The 21,905-nt window shown below is 45.3% G+C and overlaps 1 protein-coding gene across 3 annotated transcripts in view; it reads right to left on the reverse strand.

The window, feature by feature from the left end:
* Positions 1 to 21,905, reverse strand: part of Pcnt (pericentrin) — a 113,315-nt gene that overhangs the window by 78,179 nt on the left and 13,231 nt on the right. For all 3 annotated transcript variants that reach the window (XM_048346060.1, XM_048346058.1, XM_048346059.1), the window contains exons 5-13: positions 20,403 to 20,458; positions 17,467 to 17,641; positions 16,833 to 16,969; positions 12,689 to 12,800; positions 9,717 to 9,960; positions 9,209 to 9,296; positions 3,435 to 3,606; positions 1,812 to 2,029; positions 342 to 799 (exon numbers count right to left, since the gene is read on the reverse strand). In XM_048346060.1, the coding sequence (XP_048202017.1) occupies positions 342 to 799; positions 1,812 to 2,029; positions 3,435 to 3,606; positions 9,209 to 9,296; positions 9,717 to 9,960; positions 12,689 to 12,800; positions 16,833 to 16,969; positions 17,467 to 17,641; positions 20,403 to 20,458 (1,660 nt within the window). The remainder of the gene's footprint in view (positions 1 to 341; positions 800 to 1,811; positions 2,030 to 3,434; positions 3,607 to 9,208; positions 9,297 to 9,716; positions 9,961 to 12,688; positions 12,801 to 16,832; positions 16,970 to 17,466; positions 17,642 to 20,402; positions 20,459 to 21,905) is intronic.

A 21,905-nucleotide genomic window follows, 5' to 3' on the forward strand; every position in this document is an offset into this window, starting at 1 on the left:
AAAGCACCCAAAAAAGTGTGATATCCTGACTTCAAGCTCTGATACTGACATGCACATGGGCACACACACAACAGTTGTGCGAGTGCACACTCATGTCCACTAAGGCACTCAGGCTCCACAAAAGATAAAGGTGGGCTACTGCCAATGTATCTATCAAGCACAAGGCTGTCCCCTTTGCTTAGGGGTGAAAACAGTGCATCACACCTTGCTCCACCTCCTTCCAGATCCTGCCCTGCTGGCTGAGAGCTCGACTGACCATCTTCCTGGGTGCTTGCCTCTCATACTCAGCACCTCCAGCAGCCAGATCCACATCAAACCCACTGCTCCATGGCCTCACTTACCTGTTCCGAGCCAGCATCAGCTGGAGGGCACAGTCCTCCTCCTCGTGGGGGAGCAGGGTACATTCCCCTTCCTCAGCCTCAGAAGGCTCCGGGCCACACTGGCTGCACAACAGGGCCTCATCCCCAGCAAGTTCATGTTCTAGCTGCCGCAGGCGGCCCTGCTGGTCCCTCAGAGACTTCTCCAGGCCCAGGATTTGGGCTGTCTGTTGGTCTTGAAGGTGCTTCATAGCCTTCTCTCGAAGCTCAAATCTTCTTATTATGGAATGTTTCTCAGACTCAGCCTTTTCTCTCAGCTCAAGAAGCATCAAGGCTAATCTCTCTTCAGCTCCCTTCTTTAGGTCCTGCTGTGAAAGTTCCCACTCGACTTCTTTCTTTTTTAATTCTTGTTTCATTAGTTGAATCTTCTCCTCTGCTTTATTTAATTCTTCTTTGTGGTCTTCAACTAGAGAATGTTTTACCTACAGATGACATGAATGTATTTAAGAGAAAACAAAAGAGAAGAGTATTGGAAACAATTACTCAAATGTACAAATGTACTTGTGGGGGGGACTTCCACAAGACACAGCAATGAGGATGCTTCTTGTGTTGATGGAAGTGGAAGGAATCTTCAATAAAATAGAAGAACATACAAAGGACTAGCGTAAAAATGGCACTAGAGTCCTGCTCTATTGTAACCAAGAACAGCAATGGTAACTCAGACAGAACCTAGATCTGCTTCAAGAGAAGGCCATTCCAACAGCAACAAGATTAGTGGTCCATGAGAAACTGAGGAAAGCAATAGTCAGTGAGTTCCAGTTTTCTGATCTGTAATAAACTAAATTCTAAAGGTACTTTATGAACAGGAAATAAATAAGAAACTTAAGAGTGGAAAAAGTAGAAAGCACATCAATAAACTTCTGAGGTTGGCATTGACAGTTCATGCCTATACTCCTAGCTATTCAGGAGGCTGAGATCTGAGGATGGAGGTTCAAACCCAGCCAAGGCAGGAAAGTCTATGAGACTCTTATCTCCAATTAACCACCAGAAAACTGTAAGTGGTGCTGTGACACAAACTGATAGAGAACTAGCTTTGAGCTGAAGAGCTCAGGGGACAGCACCCAGGCCCAGAGTTCAAGCCCCAGGACTGACAAAAAATGCCACCAGTAAGAAAACAATCAAAACCAAAAAAGGAACTTGAAAGTAGACACAATTCCTTACTAAAAATAAAATCTAAGCGAGGCTCTAGTGGGTCATACTGTAATCCTAGCTACTCAGAAGGCTGAGATCTGAGGATTTCAATTTGACTCCAGCACAGGCAGAAAACTCCATGAGACTCTTACCTCCAGTTAACCAGTAAAAAGCCAAAATTGAGGTTTGGCTCAAGTGATAGAGTGCTAGCCATGAGCAGAAAAGGCTAGGGGACAACACCTTGACTGGCACCAAAAAAAAAAAAAGGCATAAGGAACCTTCTTGTAGGGGTTTGATACTCACATTCTCCAGGTCCTCTTTCAGATGAGTTTCATGCTGTAACTTCTCATGTAAATTTCTATTTTCTATTTTTAAGAGTTCAATTTGTTCCTTGAGCTCAGTTTGGAGAAGTGAAAGTTTAACCTTGTGCTCAGCTTCCAAACCCAGGATTCTAGCTGCCACCTGTGCATCTACCTCCATTGCTGTGTCCTGCCTATACTGGAGATGTACCTGCACGAGGTCTGGGGAAGAAGGAAACAGGAGAGAGTAATGTACTATAGCTCATCTATGTTAACTGAGCTTTATCCTTCAGGTAACTCAAGCAACAGAAACACCTTGGCTCTTCACAGGTGCAGCTTTCTCAGTATCTTCACCAAAGCCACAGCACTGTCATGCTTCCGCGTCTGCACAGCAGCAATCTGGCCAGCCCAGGCTCTTCCTCTAAGTCAGCTGAGACATGCTACTTGGGGCTGGTCAGTCAGGGTAAACCTTGCACTCATCAGACATGGGTGCTATGCAGCTGTTTGAAGCTTCAGTGCCCCAGTAAAGGACAGTGAAGAACCTCAGTGAAGGACAGTGCCCCAGAGGCCATTGAGGTCAGATGCCTAAGACTGGGTCCATGAGCACAACAGAATGCTCCCCTATGCTAGACCCGGGTCGCCTTCAAAAGAAGAGGGTAAAAAAGACACAAGTCCCGGGATCAGAACAAGAATAAGCTGGTCCTTAGGGCAGCATGGAGCAGCCAGTCAGCAGCACCTGACAACTGATCACACCGAGTATATATCCAGTCCTTGAGTGCTGCTGGTATTGATCCTAGGGTGTCAGTGTAGGTCTTGGCACTCGAAGGACAAGAGAATTTAGGAACACATACATCTGTCAGGCCTAGGCTTTCAAGTGGGGCTATGTTTGACCTACTTCACACAGCCCTGAGTGAATGCTCAGCCAGAAGACAGGCTCTCACATTTCTTGACTCTGGCCTACCCATCTCCACCAGGGATGCCTATTGTGTTTCAGGGCTGAGCACAGCAATAGTTGTACTATGGCTATGCTTCATGCAACCCATGCTTGGCTGCACACCCCTCCTGGAATCACTGACACTGCTCACTGTCTGATCATGACCAGGAATTCTCCATCCCACCACCTTCTGACCCCCTTAAACTCCTTCCCCCTGTACTCTAACTGATGACCCATGGCTAGTCTGACTAGCCATGTTCTGAACTGGGCTAGAGGGAGGAGACAATGGTACTGCCAGCAATCCAGGCCACCGCTGTGATGTCCCCTCCCGAAGGTGAATGTCCAGTCCCTGTACGGGGTAATACCCAGTCAACACACCACTGTCTGAAGGTCAGTCCCACATGGAGTAAGCCAGCAATGCAGAGGCTCCCAAAGCCACCCTCCCTAAACTCCACTTTACATAATGGCACCCTCACAGGAAGAGTTAACGTCCACCCCCCCCCCCCATACACACACACCCAGGAGAAAGGTTCACATGCATAGCACCAGCTCCAGAAGAAGCAGCTAGACATCCAGGTGTTCCATGGGCATAAATCACAACTTTAGGACAGCCTCCTCCAGGACATCCTTGTAGGCAGAGCCAGCAACCCAGCACAGAGATCACGAGCCAGGAGGAGCAAACAGAACGCCTACCTTGACTATGCTGGTCTGAAGGTATGGACAGGAGTGGTTCCAGCTCCACCACCTCAGACTTGAAGCATCTATCTGATTCGTCCTCTTCCAGATGGACATGGAGGGCACTTGACACCTCTGACTTGCTCCCACGGTCTTCTTCCACCTGTGCCGGTAAACATATCAGGGTCTCCTAGGAAAAAAACCCACAAAGGATGATCTGTCCGTGTACCTGATCCCCTCATTCACTGTAATACGCTGAAGGTATTTACTACTACAATCAAATACAATGTGTCTAAGCCTTGATAGATTCACTAAGCCATGCAGTTGATCCATCAGGCACCTCATGAAACCACAAGTGCATCAATAGTGCTTCTCTCTGCCCACCATGACTAGATGGGATTGGAGGGCCCACAGAGGCAGTAGCTGCAACCTGAGGACAGGATATTCCATGAGAACACTATCATAGACTCAGGCAGAAGTCCCCTCCCCAGGGCTGTCCTGACAGTAAATCCCCTTCACCACCAAACACATTCACTTTGCTGTTCCCCTCCTAGTCAAGTCGCTGCCTGATGTCTCCTTTCCTCTGAGTCTCTCCTGAAAGCAGTCTCCCATCTCAAGCTGGGACTCTCTCCTAAACTCCAGACTTCTGTGACCTATACCACTCAAGAACAGGTATGTCTTTGTCATAGTCAGACTCAACATTCATTGGTCCATGGAGGCTGCAGCAACGGGGAAAAGGAGGATCGCAAAAGGGGTTTGGACCCCCTCCCTTACTTTCCTCCAAGGGCCTGCTTGCCTGTTCAATGGCTCCTCTGCACACCCATTTGGATATTTCTTTTTTTTGTCCTGATGGGCATTCCCTCCATAACCTGTTGGCACTAGATCCCATCTGGGTGTCTGACTCTCAAACAGCTCAAACCAGCACTGCCCTGATGCCTGCCCCATGCCACCCAGTGGCCCATTCTCTGTTGCAAGGCCTCTGGTGGCTGTGCCTAGATGCCATACATCTGTCACTTCACCCTCCTTTGCCTGAGTTTTGCAACCCTTAGCCCTTCATCCAGAGTCCATGTATGTCTTCCAGAGCCTAACACACTTTCTCAGGTGTGAAACAAGTTTCTTAGGTGGGTCTCTGGTTGTTTCTAAAAACAAGTCCTACTCTCTGTAAGCTACCCTAACACAGTGTAACTGAGTGGGTGCAGCAGTGCTAAACATTCTCCTGAAAATGCAGGCAAAAAAAAAAAACCCAAAACAAAAAAGTATTTCCTCAAAACCACAGGAGTCATGTCAATCTGAACTTCAAGCTTCTGATGAGCCCCAATTACCTTTAAATCAAAACCTAAATTCTCACTGTTACAAAAGAAGCACCATTACTGAAGAGAAAGTAAGAAACACGATACAGTGCTGTCTTAAGAGTCTAAGAACATACAGAATAGAGGCAAAGCCACCCTGAACACTACTCCAACCACTGGGTGTCACTTTCTCATTGGTCATACCCAATGAAAAAAGCATGAAAACAGCCCTCACGTAGGCCCAAAGGTGAACAGTGCAAGGAACTATTCAAATAAAAATTTTTAAAAAACACACATAAACAGCCATAATAAAATGGGAGGAGGTGGGAATCAATCATAACAAGTGAAAAAATGGTAGAGAAACAAGTAAAAAGATAGTTAACCTCATTAATAATCAAAGAAATGTAAACCAAAGAGACCATCCATCAAATGAGGAATATAAAAACTCTGGTGGCAACCAGCAGCAATGGCAGCTATGGGATCCAGGCTAGATGGCCATGGGAAGGTGTTCATTGCTCTTTTTCAGTCAAGTAGCCCAGCCTGGTTGAACATGACCCTTCTGCCTCAGCCTCTCAAGTAACTAAGATGACATGTAACACCTGTCAACATTTTAAATACAAACTAACTAGAGCCCATCATGTTTATCTCCACGGCTTCCTGAAATATAACTGACTGGGGTAGAGAGGTATTAGTTTATGCACTTATAGGAGAAATTAGGGGAAGATAAAAGCAGTGCCAATTGTCAGCAAACTGAGACTCTGGCAGCTGAGACTTCAGGAGTAGAGCATGAGCTCCATGAACATCCAGGAGGGCTGGGGTCAGGGTGAAAACAGGCTCCAGGGCAAGAGGGTGGAGGCCACACTCTCTCCTCGTATAGACCAGGGACTGCTGGGCAGAGGTAGATGTGGGGTCCCTTCCCCTTGCCCTTTCTCCTCAGATGCCAGAATGCAGCAAAAGCCCCCAGCTGAAGGCAGAAGAGCCATCACTGTAAAAGACTAATCACTCTAGGAAGTTGAAATTACCAACACCTCCAGGTATAGCCCTGGACTGTCTGGTACATAGAGCTCCCCGATAGTAGTGAGGCTTCACACTGTATGCAAAGGCAGACAGCCATGGATCACCAACAAACACAGAGAACACCCACCTCCAACACCAAGCACAGAAACCTAGGAAGATAGACAACAGAGACAATGCAAGAGGCAGACATTTCTAACTACTGAGGAGGGTCTGCTGGAACAGACAGATATACAGAACACAAGAATGCAAGCCTACAAATTAAAAATAAGGAAAAGTAAGAGTATCGGAAAAAGTAGAAGATACAGGCACTGGTGACTCACATCTATAATCCCAGCTACTCAGAAAAAACTATGATCGAGGATTGCAGCTCAAAGCTAGCCCAACAGAATAGTCCTTGAGACTCCATCTCCAATTTACTGACAAAAACCTGGACTGGAGGTATGGCTCAAGTGGTAAAGAACCAGCCTTGAACAAAAAAAAGCCAGGAGTGGGGAGACTATGAGTTCAAGCCTGGCACTAATACACACACACACACACACACACACACACACACACACACACACGGAGACTATGAGTTCAAGCCTGGTACACACACACACACACACACGCACACACACACGGAGACTATGAGTTCAAGCCTGGTACACACACACACACACACACACGCACACACGGAGAAAATCTGCCATTCAGAAAACAGAACCAAAATAATTGTATGATAAGAAAAATGTAAAAACATCAAGTTTTGTTCTCACAAAAGTGGCAGAGATGACAGAAAACCTAGAGAGAAAGCCAGGTATATGCCTGTAATCCTAGCTCTCTGGAAGCTGAAGCAGGAGGGTTTTTGAGACCAGCTTGGACTAGGTTCTGTCAGAAAAGAAAGGAAAAGGATAGCTAAACCAGAGGGAAATGGTCGGTATAGATAAGACACAGTGAAAGGAAAGCCTAAAATTCAAAGGTTCCACCTTGTTCTTAATTTGAAAAATGGGCACAGGTGGACAGACAGGCTGTGAAGTCTCAGACTCCAAGGAATTAAAGAGGGGACCCAAAAGACACTGGAATGAGATCAAGCAGGACCAAGAGCATGAAGCCACCTATAGTATTTAAGGACAAAACTGGGGATGGGAATGTGGCTTAGTGGTAGAGTGCCAGTGTAGCATGTATGAAGTCCTGGGTTTGATTCCTCAGTACCACATAAACAGAAAAAGCAAGAAGAAAGAAGAAGAAGAAGAAAGAAGGAGAAGGAGAAGGAGGAGGAGGAGGGGGAGGAGGGAAAGAAGGAGGAGGAGGAGGAAGAGAGGGAGGAGAGAGAGGAGGGGGAGGAGGGAGAGGAGGAGGAGAGGGAGGAGGAGAAGGAAGAAGAGGAGAGGGAGGAGGAGGAGGAGGAGAGGGAGGAGGAGGAGAAGGAGGAGAAAGAGGAGAAGAAGGAGAAGGAGAAGGAGAAAGAGGAGGAGGAGGAGAAGGAGAAGAAGAAGGAGGAGAAGAAGAAGGAGGAGGAGAAGAAGAAGGAAAAGAAGGAGGAGAAGGAGAAGAAGAAGGAGAAGGAGAAGCAGAAGAAGCAGAAGCAGCAGCAGCAGAAGAAGAAGAAGAAGAAGAAGAAGAAGAAGAAGAAGAAGAAGAAGAAGAAGAAGAAGAAGAAGAAGAAGAAGAAGAAGAAGAAGAAGAAGCAGCAGCAGCAGCAGCAGCAGCAGCAGCAGCAGCAGCAGCCAGGGACAATGTTCAGGCCCGGAGTTTAAGCCCCAGGACTGGAAAAAAAAAAAAAAGACAAAACTGTAGCTCATCTATCCAATGTATTCCAAGGAAATGCCACAACAGCATGAGGACAATGGGAGGAGATACACCTGCTTCTAGGGCAATGAGGGTGCTGGCAAACCAAAGGCAAAGGGAACCTAGGAAGAGAGCACTCAGACTCCAGGAACCCCTAAAGGGAAAATGGTGAAGGGCAACATCCAAGAGAGAGCCCAGAGTAGATGAAAGCCATCAGCTGTAGTGTCTCTTGCTGAGCCTATACACAGAAGGAGGGGCTGTCATATCACCATGGAGGAGCTTCTTTACACTCAAGTAGAGTGAAGGAAGGCCTGCTAGTAACAGAGACATATGGATAAGACTCACAGTGATGAAGACAACCTCAGACGCATTGAGCTACGTCTCCTCTCTTTCATCTCCATCCCTTGCCAAATTCATTTACTGAAATCCTAACCTCAGAAGCACAGAATAGGAGTCTACTTGGAGATGGAAACTTTGAAGAAGCCAAGGCTATCAGGATGACCAATCCAACACAACTGTATCCTTGAGAAGAAGGAGAAGGAGGGAGGGAGAGAGAGGAGAGAGAGAGAAGAGAGAGAAAGAGGAGAGGGAGAGCGAGAGCGAGAGAGAGAGAGACAAAACAATAACACCCTGTAAGGAAAGAGAGAAGATAGCATTGCAAACCAGTAAGAGAGAGGCCACAGAATGGCCTACCCTGAAACTTATTGACCTTGGATTTCCAACCTCCACAGTTGAGATAACTATATCGGTTATTTGACCCTGAACCTAGTAACCTATATACTGTTACTGCAGCCTCAAGACAACTACCATAACATAACCAAGAATATCGGCCATCTCAGACAGGGCAAAGTATAACTACACTTGGGCCACAAGGCCATACTAAGGACTGCACTGTCCAGAACAGCAGGGTTCACAGTTACTGGCATTTCTAAGAACTGCTAGCAAGTGACCTTAGTCAAACAGCCATGACACTGTCTACACAGACCTGGAACACTATCATTCCAAGAAATTGTTTGATTAGTGCTGTGCCACAGAGGTTATAAACAACTGAAATTAACAGCACAGTAGCGATCCAAGGAAGAAGAAACATAAAGACTCATGAAAAGATGCCACACATGTAACTCAAAGCAAGACAGCTCCATATCCACCCTGTAGACTGTCAAAGTCATAGATGAGACAAATACATAGCACTAGGAAAGCAGGGTAAGAGAGGCCTCAATGACATCAGGCCAGGAAACAGGACAAGGGAAATAGGGTGGGAAGGACACAGAGACCTGTCCTGACTGCCATGGATCCACAGGCAGGCAGTGATGCATGAATGAATGACACTCTCTGCATGACATGTCACTGAAGAAGACAGAAAAGCAGAGGTTTTAAGGCATAAAGGATGGCCCATGACTAATTAAAGACCAATGATACTCAATCTTTTCTTAGTAATCAAAAATAAATCAGAGGCCAGGCACTGGTGGCTCAAATCTGTAATCTTAGCTACTCAAGAGACAGAGATCTAAGGATCTCAGCAGTTCAAAAGCAAGCCCAGGAAGGGAAAATCTTTAAGACTCTATCTTCAATTAACTAGCAAAAAGCAAGAAATGGAGCTACGATAGAGTTGCTAGACTAGAGTTTTTGAAAAAGCTCAAGAACAGTGCTGCCAGGCCCTGAGTTCAAGCCACGTAACCAGCACCAAAACAAGCAATTAACTAATAATCAGCATGTCACCTGCTGCTGTTCAAGCTGAAGGTCAAGTTGGTCAAGGTGCTCTTTTCTTTCTCTTCCAGATGTCTCCTCTAAAAATATACAGGATGAACTAGGAGAGAAAACATGTTTAAAAGCTTTAGCACTCTCCTTTCTTCCCACCATGCCCACTCTGAACTTGAGTCAACTGCACCGTCAACTGCACCAAGCTAAGGAGTCCTTAAAAAGGACTGGGTGACACCAGTCTGCATATCATTCCTGCATTTACCGTACTGGCTACTAAGGCTGGATTACAGAGTGCCTTCCAGGCACTACAGGGAACATGTGCCAGTGACTTGGCAGTAAAGTAAATGATATGCCAGTTCTGATGCCAATGCTCTGTCATTACCAGTACAGACCATAGAATATGTTCCTGAAACATAAATCTACTGATCTCCACTGGCACAAGGTCACAAGCAAAAGAGATGCAAATCCAGTTCAAGGTCTCCATGTTTTAGACACCCACTAACAAGCCAGAAGCTACTTCCTCTACCTGACCTCTGCAGACCCTGGAGGAGAATCCTCCCTTGCCTCCTGTAGCCGCTGTTGAAACAGGGTCAAGTCTTCTTGGTAAGTCTTCTCAGCATCCCTCAATTTCTTCTCAAAATAGACTCTCAACTGCTCTAGTTCACACTCATGCTGGGCTCTATCCTGCTGCTGCTGTCGAGCAAAGTCCCATCGCAGATGCTCCAACTCCTCCAGATGAGATGCTTGTGCACAGAGTGGCTCCCTTGACTCTTCAACAGGACAAAGCACAAAATCACCTCAGAGTGAAACAGGAAAAACAGGAAACAGGGAGGTAGATCCCTGAGTAGACTCAGGACCCTCCATAGCTCAATCAACATCTCAGGAGCCCCCCGAAAGGCAAAGCATTCACCAGCAAGTGGCTCAATCAGAGAATCAGAGAAACTAGCAGCCTGGGGAATTCAATGTGACAGAGAACAGCCAGTAAGGAACTATAGGCCTTCATCCTATAATCAATCACAAGGAACTAAATCCTGCTACAATTCGAAAGAATTTGGAAGTGGATTTGGGATTATACATAGACACTAACACCTGCTATGGGAGATGCTAAAAACATGGACAACCCACTTCAGTTTTTTTGGGGGGAGGGCCAGTCCTGGGACTTGAACTCAGGGCATGTCCCTGGCTTTTTTTGGTCAAGGCTACCATTCTACCACTTCAGCCACAGCGCCACTTCTGGCTTTTTTCTGTATATGTGGTGCTGAGGAATCAAACCCAGGGTTTCATGCATGCTAGGCAAGCACTCTACCATTAAGCCACATTTCCAGCTGCCCATCTCAATTTTTTGTGAGCTCATAACCATGTGTTCTGAAATCACCATGTATTTGAAAATTTGCTGCCCAGTAACAAAAAAAATCAACACAGACCACTCATGGTCCAAAGGATGCTGGCAGGTGGGCTGTGGAATCACTAGTAACAGGAACTGTGCCACTCTGACAGAGGTTTCAGATCAAAGTTCTCTGAGTCATCAGATAAGGGATGAAGATCCAACAAAGACCCCTGTGGAATTCTAGACCACATATAGAAATAGCTCTGCCTCTGGCTCCATCAGCCTATATCTTCTCTAGCCATCAGTGACATATAAACCCCAAAGAAAAAAATAAGCTGACTATGTGGTCAAACAGAGGTCAGGTCCAGAAAATAGAAATCAGGCTTTGTGCCCTATCATATGACAAAGGGCAATTGCCAAACAGTGGATTTCTGGTCCTTTGTCATAACTGCTCCTTGTTATAAACAATATTTAACCTCAGGAACAAGCTAATAGCAGACTTGCTTGCAGTTGAACACCAGAAAAAGGTCACAGTTCAGTGTCAGGCTCCTGTGACTTTGGCTGTTGGTACCATGAACTAAGCCTGTGCTACACGGAGACTTCACTGACCCGAGACTCGAGGAACGAGAAACTCAGATGTAAAGAAAAGAGGGCGAAATGGAATTGCAAGGACCCAAAGTACCAATCCACAGGAAGACCAAAAAAGGTCAGTCTTGGGAGAAAGGTACCAAAAAGTAAAACACAAACACTAATTCATATATACATAAATTAATATCCAGGCTGATAAGAACGCCAAAGATAAGGAAGCAAAGGATTTCTTCGTAATTAGTCTTAGATAATTTAAAAGACCCTATACTTTTTACTGCACATATAACATATACAGGTGCACATCTGAAAGAAGCTGGGAGGAGAGCACAAAGTGAGTGGAAAAGGGGGGGGTGCTATAGAGAAGAAAGGGCCCAACAGCTGCAATAGACACTGATGAGAGCAAACTAAACAACTCAAGGGCAGTGGGGAGGTGGGAAGAAATGAGAGAAAAAGATGCGACAGATTAAACTAAGCAAAAGAAATGTATATGTATATATAACCCAATCTGGAAGGAATTGTTTTACTGTTAATAATCATAGAGGCCATAAGCATTGTAGACTAGATTGACAATGTTCTTCAAGGGGAAGATTTAAAAAAAAATGAAGAAAGCAAGCGAGAGTGGGTCGGGGGGAGGGAAGGAGGGAGAAAAAATGAGAAAGGAGCTAACAAGTATGATAAGAATTGTATATGTATCACTACCTTAAGTATGTAACTGTAACCCCTCTGTACATTATCTTGACAATAAAAAATTAATCAAAGCAAATGGAACTGTTATCACCAAAGTGGCCACAGCCACTGGGACCTGGAGAACTGGGCATCCATCACCCTTCAAAACAAGAGTCAGGGGGCTGGGGATATGGCCTAGTGGCAAGAGTGCTTGCCTCGTATACATGAGGCCCTGGGTTCGATTCCCCAGCACCACATATACAGAAAATGGCCAGAAGTGGCGCTGTGACTCAAGTGGCAGAGCGCTAGCCTTGAGCAAGAAGAAGCCAGGGACAGTGCTCCGGCCCTGAGTCCAAGCCCCAGGACTGGCCAAAAAAAAAAAAAAAAAAAAACAAGAGTCAGACAACACCTGTCCCAAAGCAGCTCCCAAAATCTGCCTGGTAGTAAACACCAGTAGGAATGCCTACTGAGAACCACACTTGGATGGCACTCACTGTGTTTGCAGGTAGACACTAAGGACCCTTGGTACTTTACCCGATACATGACTGAAACACCAGGCCAGATTACACCATTAGGGTTGGAATATAGTCATACAATTGCTGCTGAGCCAGCACACTCACAGACTAAACCAAAGTGCTGACACATAATCTCCATGCTAAAGCAGTACACATCAATCTTCAAGATAAAAAACAAAGAAGTTTACAAAGCTTTTTGGTAGACTTGTTTGTGAATGCTGTAATTATTACATTATAGTCCGGGGTTTCAACAATTTTAAAAACACAGATGATTAGGGCTAGGAGTGTTGCTCAGTAGTAGAGCACTTAAAAAAAAGAAAAGAAAATTAAGATGTGGCTCAAGTGGTAGAGTGCTCCCCTAATAAACATAAGAATCTGAATTTCCCACACAATATTCCTCACCATTCAGTTCCTCTCTGTTGATTCTCACAGTCTCGAGCTGGGACCACAGGTGCCTAATTTCTTCTTGTGATTGGGCCTTCAGGTTTTCATAGGATGCCTGTAGAGTCTCTAACTGTGGAAAAAGAAAGTGTCTACATGAGAGTCTAAGGTTAAGGCAGGGGCAGTGCTCTCATGGCTCTATGCTATTGCTTGTATTTCTCTTGAACACCTCAGGGCTCTGCATCTGACAAGCAAGAATAGAGCATATGGCGGTTAATAGATCAGACATCAAGCCTGAAGCTCAGAAAAGAGCAACAACCAACAGAAAGGAGATACACAAACGGCTTGACACAAAAGAGGCCAAGATTAGAGCCAGTGCCATCTTATTTAACAGCCAGTTGAACACAATGCCCCTCTCAATTACTTAGGAGGCTAAGATAGGAGAATCACTCGAGCTTAGGAATTTGGGGACAGCCTAGATGACATAGTAAGACTCCGTCTCAAAAAGTAAAAAGTAGGGCTGGGGATATAGCTTAGTGGCAAGAGTGCCTGCCTCGGATACACGAGGCCCTAGGTTCGATTCCCCAGCACCACATATACAGAAAACGGCCAGAAGCGGCGCTGTGGCTCAAGTGGCAGAGTGCTAGCCTTGAGCGGGAAGAAGCCAGGGACAGTGCTCAGGCCCTGAGTCCAAGGCCCAGGACTGGCCCAAAAAAAAAAAAAAAAAAAAAAAAGTAAAAAGTAAGTTGGGTACCAGTGGTTCACACATATAATCCTTAGCTACTCAGAGGCTGAGCTCTGAGGACTGAGGCTTCAAGCCAGCCTAAACAAGTAAATCCACAACACTCTTATCTTCAAATAACCAGCAAAATGCTAGAACTTAAGGCATGGCTCAAGTGGTAGAGCACCAGCCATAAATAAAAAAGTTAAGAGTGCCAGGCTCTGAGTTCAAGCCTCCAACCTGGTGAACATGAACACACACACACACACACACACACACACACACAAGCAGCAGGTTCTCTTAACACTTTATACTACACATTGCTCCATCCTATCATCAAGAGTCAACAGATGGGCTGGGGATATAGCCTAGTGGCAAGAGTGCCTGCCTCGGATACACGAGGCCCTAGGTTCGATTCCCCAGCACCACATATACAGAAAACGGCCAGAAGCGGCGCTGTGGCTCAAGTGGCAGAGTGCTAGCCTTGAGCGGGAAGAAGCCAGGGACAGTGCTCAGGCCCTGAGTCCAAGGCCCACGACTGGCCAAAAAAAAAAAAAAAAAAAAAGAGTCAACAGATAAGGACAGTCTTGGAGATTCACACCTATGATTCCAGTTATTCAAGAGACAAAATAAGAGAATCTCAGTCAAGGCCAGCCTTGTGGGAAGAGGAGTTATCAATGCCACACCTCAAAAATAAAGCCTGGTAAGATGACCCATGTCTGTATTCCAGTTACTCAAAAAGCAGAAATAATCCAGGCACCAATGGCTCATGCCTATAACCCTAGCTACTCAGGAGGCTGAGATCTGAGGATCAAGGTTTGAAGCCAGCCTGGGCAGAATGTCCCTGTAAGACTCTTATCTCCAATTAACCATTCAAAAGCCAGAAGTGACACTATGGCTAATGTGGTAGAATGCTAGCCTTGAGCACAAGAGGCTCAGGGATAGCACCAGCACCCAAGCTCCACACCCGACAAAAAAGGGGGGGGGGGAGGCTGAAATAAGAGGATGGTGGTCTAAAGTTAGCCTCAAAGAAAAAAGCATGAGACCTTATCCAAAAACAAACAAACAATGAGTAGCTCAGGCATAGTATCTGTGCCTGTAATCCCAGCTACTTGGGAGGCAACAACTAAGACCAGTTGGAGGCCAATCTATTCAAAATGTTAGTGTAGTGAGATGTTATCCCAATAAGAAAGCTGGGCTATGATTCCAGATAGATGGGAGCCACAGGGAAGAGAACTACAGTTCAAGACTGGCCCTAGACAAAAATTGCAGATCCTATTAAAAAATAAATAAAACAGAAAAGGGCTAGGATGTGGCTGGCTCAAATGATAGAGTGCTTGCCTAATAAACACAAGGCCCCAAGTTCAAACCCCAAAACTATGCCTCCTGAAAAAAAAAAAAAAGTCTACAAGAGAATAACTTGATAAGCTGAACCCTGACATTGAACTCTCAGATTTTAGACACAGGAGACTGCACAATGATGTCACCAGGACCAAGGTGGAGGTGGAGTGTTGGGTCAGACTGATAACACTCTCCTATGACATCTGTGCTTGGCCTGGGCCCTCCAGGACATCCACATGTGGCCTGGCACTCTAGGACAAGCTAGTGGCTGCCCCAGAAGAGACCTGGGTAGGCACTTTCCAGCAGGCTCTGCAGCCTAAAAACTCATCAATACATCATGGAAAGGGGGAGGAACCAATCACTAGTAAGTGTTATCCATAGAGGGGTTAATCCTTCTTCCTACAGTAACACACTTCTCCTTTCACAAATCCCTGTTCAGATCAGTGTTCCTCCTTAAGCAAAGACTTGTCCATGTGACAGTCAGTAGGGAGGTCTCAGTACCAGGTCAAAGCCAGCACAGGAGAGATGGGCCAAAGAACAGACATGCTTCACTGTCCCTCTCCTCATAGCCACAGCCTCATGGTAACTGGAAAACAGGAAGCATCACAGACTCTCTGGAATCTAGTCTTGGAGGTTGGCCCAACCTACTCTCAGGAGCTGGGACAGACTTGCTCTCAGCCCTGTCAGTGAGAACCTGCTGGAAGGATCTAAGGTTGGAGGTGATGTGGAATGCCCCAAGGTGGCCTCTGCAAAGGAGAGCTGCAGACCCCAGAACCCCAGGGGACCCAGGCAGGTCTCCCAGGATCCTAGGACTGGACACTTGGTCTTCTCAGGTCTTGGGGATGTAATTCCAACTTCTAGTTTATCCTTTCAAATTTCTTAAGATGATGGTTTGGTTCTTGGTTTAGTAATAAAAGCACTTGAGACTTGACATGTCAGATGTTTGATGTGTGTAGCATTTTACTGGAAAAAGACCTTGAATTCAAAAATGTTTTTATCTTATTTTATATTTTTGGAATTCTTATTCATTGAATTGCGATCACAGAAAGTGGCCTTACACTCATAGTATCTGGAATTTTTGTAAATGTCTTGAGAGTGCTTATAAAGAAAGAATAGATATCTTTTGCCAGGCACTGTAATCCTAGCTATTCAGGAGGTAAGGATCTGAGGTTCAAGGCCACAATCAGGCAGACAAATCCTGGAGATTCTTATCTCCAAATAAACAGCAAAAAGTGAAAAGTAGAAGGGTGGTTCAAGTGGTAAAATACCAGCCTTCAGCAAAATGCCAGGTAAAAGTGCAAGGCCCTGAGTTCAAGCCCCAGTACCATCAGTACAGGAGGGAAAGAAAAGGCTTTTCCCTTCCTTTTTTCTGGTATTATTATCGTTTGAAGTAAGGGGCCTTGTGCTTGGTAGGTAACTGCTCAACCACTTGAGCTATATCTCAGTCCCAAGAATAAGCATTCTTAGTTTAAGACTGAACATAATTAGTGTATGAACTTCGCATTATACATCCTTATAGGTCTATTTACTACAGTCTTTTCAAATTTAGCACTTCACCCATACACTGTAGCTGATGTTTACAATCCTACTCAGGAGGCTGAGATCAAAAATTGCAGTTTGGGGCTGGGGATATGGCCTAGTGGCAAGAGTGCCTGCCTCGGATACACAAGGCCCTGGGTTCGATTCCCCAGCACCACATATACAGAAAACGGCCAGAAGCAGCGCTGTGGCTCAAGTGGCAGAGTGCTAGCCTTGAGCGGGAAGAAGCCAGGGACAGTGCTCAGGCCCTGAGTCCAAGGCCCAGGACTGGCAAAAAAAAAAAAAAGGATTGCAGTTTGAAGCCAGCAGGGGCAGGAAAGTCTACTGCCTGTGAGACTCTTCTCTCCAATTAACCACCAAAAAGCTGGAAGTGGAACTGTGACTCAGGTGGTAAATTGCTAGCCTTGAAGAGACAAGCTAAGGGATAGCACCCAGGTCCTGAGTTCAAGACTCAGGACTGACACCAAAAGAAAAAATTAGTACTTTAATTTTAGCAGTTAAGGAATACAAAATGGCTCAGTTATTAGGGAATAAGCTAATTAAAAATAAGTAGTTCATGCCTACCTCCAACTGTTTTTCTTTTTCTTTTTCTCTGAATTTCAACTCCAAGTCTTGCAAATACTGGCAGTGTTCCAGCTGCAGGTTTTCCTGTAACTGCTTGATGGCTGTTTGGTGCTGAGCTTCCAGGTTCTTCAGAGAAACTAGAAATCACCACAGATATCACCTAGTTAACAAGACATCACATTCTTCACACCAATCAGTGTGTCACCATGTGATACTCTCAGCTCCACACAGACCACTGTCCCTGCCACAGACTCCCTTGGGGATCAACCTCGTCGTGCCTGCACATGCCAGGACAAGGCACCAAACTAGGGTTACAACTGAGTCACAGTTAGCAGGCTCTATCCAAATTTCTCCTGGGAAGAAAAAGAAAAATATACACAGCAACACATAGACAGAGCTACTGACCAACAGATTCACTATGGAGCACACAGTCCAAGGCATCCAAACAGAACAAGCATAATAGTATTGTGCAAAAGCTATCTTTGTAACAAAGGTCAGAAAGATGGAGTGACCTCGTGAGGAGCCCTGTCCTCCTCTGTCCTCCCTCACTCAGTAGCCCATACCAGAGAGGCATGCTCAGTCACAGGGGCAGCACAACTGTCTCCAGATCTGCCTGCTGTATTCAGATGCTTACCTTCAGCCTCATTCTTGGCTTGGAAAATATTTTCCATTTCAGACTTCTGTTCTGCCAATTCTTTCTGAAATTGATTTTGCAAATCTTCCATTTCTGACTGGTGCTTTGCTGATAATTCTTTGCGTAGATTTTCCAAGCATAACTGTCTTTCAGATTCCCAGTCTTGCTTCAGGCTCTAATTTAAAAGAAAAAGAAGTCTATAATTCCAGCTACTTGGGAGGTGAAGAAAAGAGGTGGCAATTGGAGATCAGCCCAGGCAAAAAGAGCAAGCCAGAGCCAGGCACTGGAGTAATTCTAGCTACTCAGGAAGCTGACACCTGAAGGATCACTGTTCAAAGCTAGCCAGTGCAGAAGTCTGTGAGACTTCATCTTCAGTTAAAAAGCACAAGATGGGCTGAGGGGATGTAGCTCAACTGGTAGAAGACCAGCAAGTTCCAGTTCATGGCTCAGAGTTCAAGCCTCAGTAACAGCACACTCACACTCACATGCACGTGTGCGTGCTCGCGCACACACACACATACACACACACACACACACAAAAAAAAAAACCCACAAGGCAGGTGTGGTAGCTCATGCCTATAATACCAGCTACTGGAAAAGCATATGTAGGAGAATTGCTATTCAAGGAAAAAGTATGAGACCCTCTCTGAAAAACAACAACCACACAACCAAATTAAAAAACCTTTTTTTTTTTGCCAGTCCTGGGGCTTGGACTCAGCCACTGTTCCTGGCTTCTTTTTGTTCAAGGCTAACACTCTGCCACTTGAGCCACAGTGCCACTTCTAGTTTTTCCGTGTATGTGGTGCAGAGGAATCGAACCCAGGGCTTCATGTATGCAAGGCAAACGCTCTACCACTAAGCCACATTCCCAGACCCTAAAAAACTTTTAAAAAGAAAAAAAAATATGATCAATATTTCACTATCAGTGGTAAAGAAATTTTTATTGCAGTCAGAAACCTAAAGTGGGTAGTCACATCTCAGACTAAACTGTAACTGAGAAAAATGGGCTCTTGATGGCCAGTCAGTCTCTCCCCCAACTGCTCAAAGAACAGACTCAGAAGGACCCACAAGGCAAATATCCAAAGACAAGAGAACAACCTCATTGATCCTCAGCACAACTGGTCTCTGAATCAAAGTGTATCACACATCACAGTGCTTTCAAAGGCTCATGGAGCCATTTCCAAGTGACCATGGTGTTTTCACTGACCTCAGCCCAGTGGCTGACTCTGTTCTAATCATAGAAAAAAATTATGAAAAAAAATATATGTATGTGTGTGTATATATGTACACTCACCACATATAACTATGAAATGAATCCCCATCATAACAATTAAGGGACAGTGGCTGACATCTACAATCCTAGCTATTTAGGTAGCTGCCATCTGTGAATCATGGTTCAAAGTCAGCCTTGTTAAGAAAATCCGTGGGACTCTTATCTCCAACTAACTACCAAAAAGCTAGAAGTGGAGCTGTGGCTCACAGTGGTACAGCATCAACCTTGAGTGAAAAAACTAAAGAACAGAACCCAGGCACTAAGTTCAAGCCTCACTACATACATACATGCACCTGCGCGCACGCAGACACACACAGACACACACACACAGACACACAGACACACACACACACAGACACAGACACACACACACACACACACACACACACTCAGGACAGGAGGGTGATCCTCAGGCTCAGACTGACCTCTTCCCTTGGCCAATCCCTGAACTCAACCAGAATGTTAAGGAGACTCTAAACAGAGAGAGTGTGAAGGCCTTACCATGGCCCTGTAGATACCACCCTCTTGACATCCAGGAACATCCAGTCCACCCCACACCTCTGGCCATGCTCACCTGCCCCCACCATAAACAAGTATATAGGACAGGACGGTGTTCCAGAATATCACATGGAGATGGCTGAGTACCTTCACCTTACAGAAACTAACATAAGGGCTGGGAATGTGGCTTAGTGGTAGAGTGCGTGCCTAGCATGCATGAAGCCCTGGGCTCAATTCCAGTACCACATACACAGAAAAAGCCAGAAGTGGTGCTGTGGCTCAAGTGGTAGAGTGCTAGCCTTGAGCAAAAGAAGCTCAGGAACAGTACCAAGGCCCTAAATTCATAGCCCTAGGACTGTCAAAAATAATAATTAATAATAATAAAGAAACTAACATAAGAACTGAAAAAACAAGTCTGCTAACAGATGCAGTTACCCAATACAAAGAAAGAAGAGCAATATACATTCGCTGTCTTCTTTTTACAGTACTAGGACTTGAACTCAAAGCTTTGCATTGCTAGTCAGGTGCTTTAGCCAATCCCCAGCCCTTTTTATTTGGTTTTGCATTGTTTTTCAGCTAGGGTCTTTATTTTATTTTATTTTTTGCCAGTCCTGGGCCTTGAACTCAGGGCCTGAGCACTGTCCCTGGCTTCCTTTTTGCTCAAAGCTAGCACTCTACTTCTTGAGCCACAGCGCCACTTCCATATTTTTCTGTGTATGTGGTACTGAGGAATCGAACACAGGGCTTTATACATGCTAGGCGAGCACTCTACCACGAGGCTACATTCCCAGCCTGGGTATTTCCTTTTTTGTCTAGGGACAGCCTTAGACTGTAACCCTTCTAATGATGCCTGCTGGGAAATGCCACTTGGGATCACAAATGTAAAATACCATACCTGGCTTCCTGGGTGAAATGAGATCTTGCCAACTTTTTGCCTGAGCTGGTCTCAAAATGCAATCTCCCCGCATCTACTTCCCAAGTAGCTGGGATTATAGGTACAAAACACTACACTTAACAACAAAGCAATTTACTTTCTGTCAGCAACACTAGTTCCAATAACCCTGTAATGGATTTTGTTTGCATCAACATAAGGGGTATTTCAGTGGAGTATGGTAAGAAAGGAAACAGTGTACACACAGAACTGCATTTCTGATCAGACACACACCTCCATCATCTGGACATTTTTCTCCATTTCTGACCGTAACTTCTCCTTCAGCTCAGCTGCAAGACAAACATAACAAGTAGTTCAGAGCACTGAGTCCCTCCCCACCTACCCTGCAATCTGCCCACCCAGCATGTGAGTTACTCCAGCACCCATAGACACTTGGAATGTTCACAGCAGGCAGAACTTCCAGATGTTTCTGGCTTAAGTAATCAACTTAATCACACCCAAACAAAGGACTGGGATTTTCAGCTAAGCAGGGCCTCCTAAAAGAGCAGGTAAGGAGCTAGGCACCAGTGACTCAGCCTATAATCCTAGCTACTCAACAGAATGAGATCTGAGGATTGTGGTTCAAAGCCAGCCCAGGCAAAAAATTCCACAAGACTCTTTAGAGCGCCTAGGCCTTGAGTTCAAGCTCTAGGCATACACATGTACACACACACACACACACACACACACACACACACACACACACACACACAGCAGGCAAAAGTCAGCTCCCTAGTGTCTCCATCACTGACACATGCAAACCTGCATGACACTACTGGCACTAACACTGCAGGGCTCTTCAGGTCAGGTTCCTGCTCTGCCAAGCAGGGGAGGGGCTTTACAGCAACTGCCACAACTAACAACACTGTATCCATTTGTCATGAAGAAACTTGACAGGCAAAGAAGAGGTTCAACTAGCCTGAAGTAAGCTCTATTCAAAAGCAAGGTTTGACCTTGGCTAAACTTCAGTTGCAAGGATGCCTACATAACTGGCAAACACACCAAAAGTCACAAAACTGTACTCTTTAAACAGATAGATGGGGGCTGGGAATATGGCCTAGTAGTAAAGTGTTTGCCTCATATACCTGAAGCCCTGAGCTCTATTCCTCAGCACCACATATATAGAAAAAGCCAGAAGTGGCACTGTGACTCGTGGTAGAGTGCTATCCTTGAGCAAAAAAGAAGCCAGAGACAGTGTTCAGGACCTGAGTTCAAACCCCAGGACGGCAAAAAATAAAAATTAAAAATTAAAATTAAAAAACAGGCAGATGGTGTGTCATGTGAATTACTTCTCAATAAAGCTGGAATTTAATACTGAATGTACACAAAAGGAGTTTTTAATATACTAAAAACAAAAAGCATGCACCAGGCTACCATGGTAGTATATGCTTGTAATATCAGCACTTGAGAAGCAAGTTTGAAGCCAGCCTGAGCTGGCTTCACAAGGAGAACTTGCCCCTAAAAAATAAAATGACAACAAAGCATGTATTAGGTATAAAGAGCTCAGTTTATGCCAAGAATTACCAAATCTAAAAGGAGAGCAGAGCCAGGCCCAGGTGGCTCAACTTATAATCCTATTTATTCAGAGGCTAAGATGTGCAAATCATGGTTCCAGGCTAATCTGGGCAGGAAAGTCCATGAGACTCTTATCTCCAATTAGCCATCGAAAATCCAGAAATGGAGCTGTGATGCAGGTGGCAGAGTGCCAGCCTTGAGCAGAAAAAGCTAAAGGATACC

The sequence above is a fragment of the Perognathus longimembris genome, chromosome 5 (assembly GCF_023159225.1).
Source record: "Perognathus longimembris pacificus isolate PPM17 chromosome 5, ASM2315922v1, whole genome shotgun sequence".
Lineage (NCBI taxonomy): Eukaryota > Metazoa > Chordata > Mammalia > Rodentia > Heteromyidae > Perognathus > Perognathus longimembris.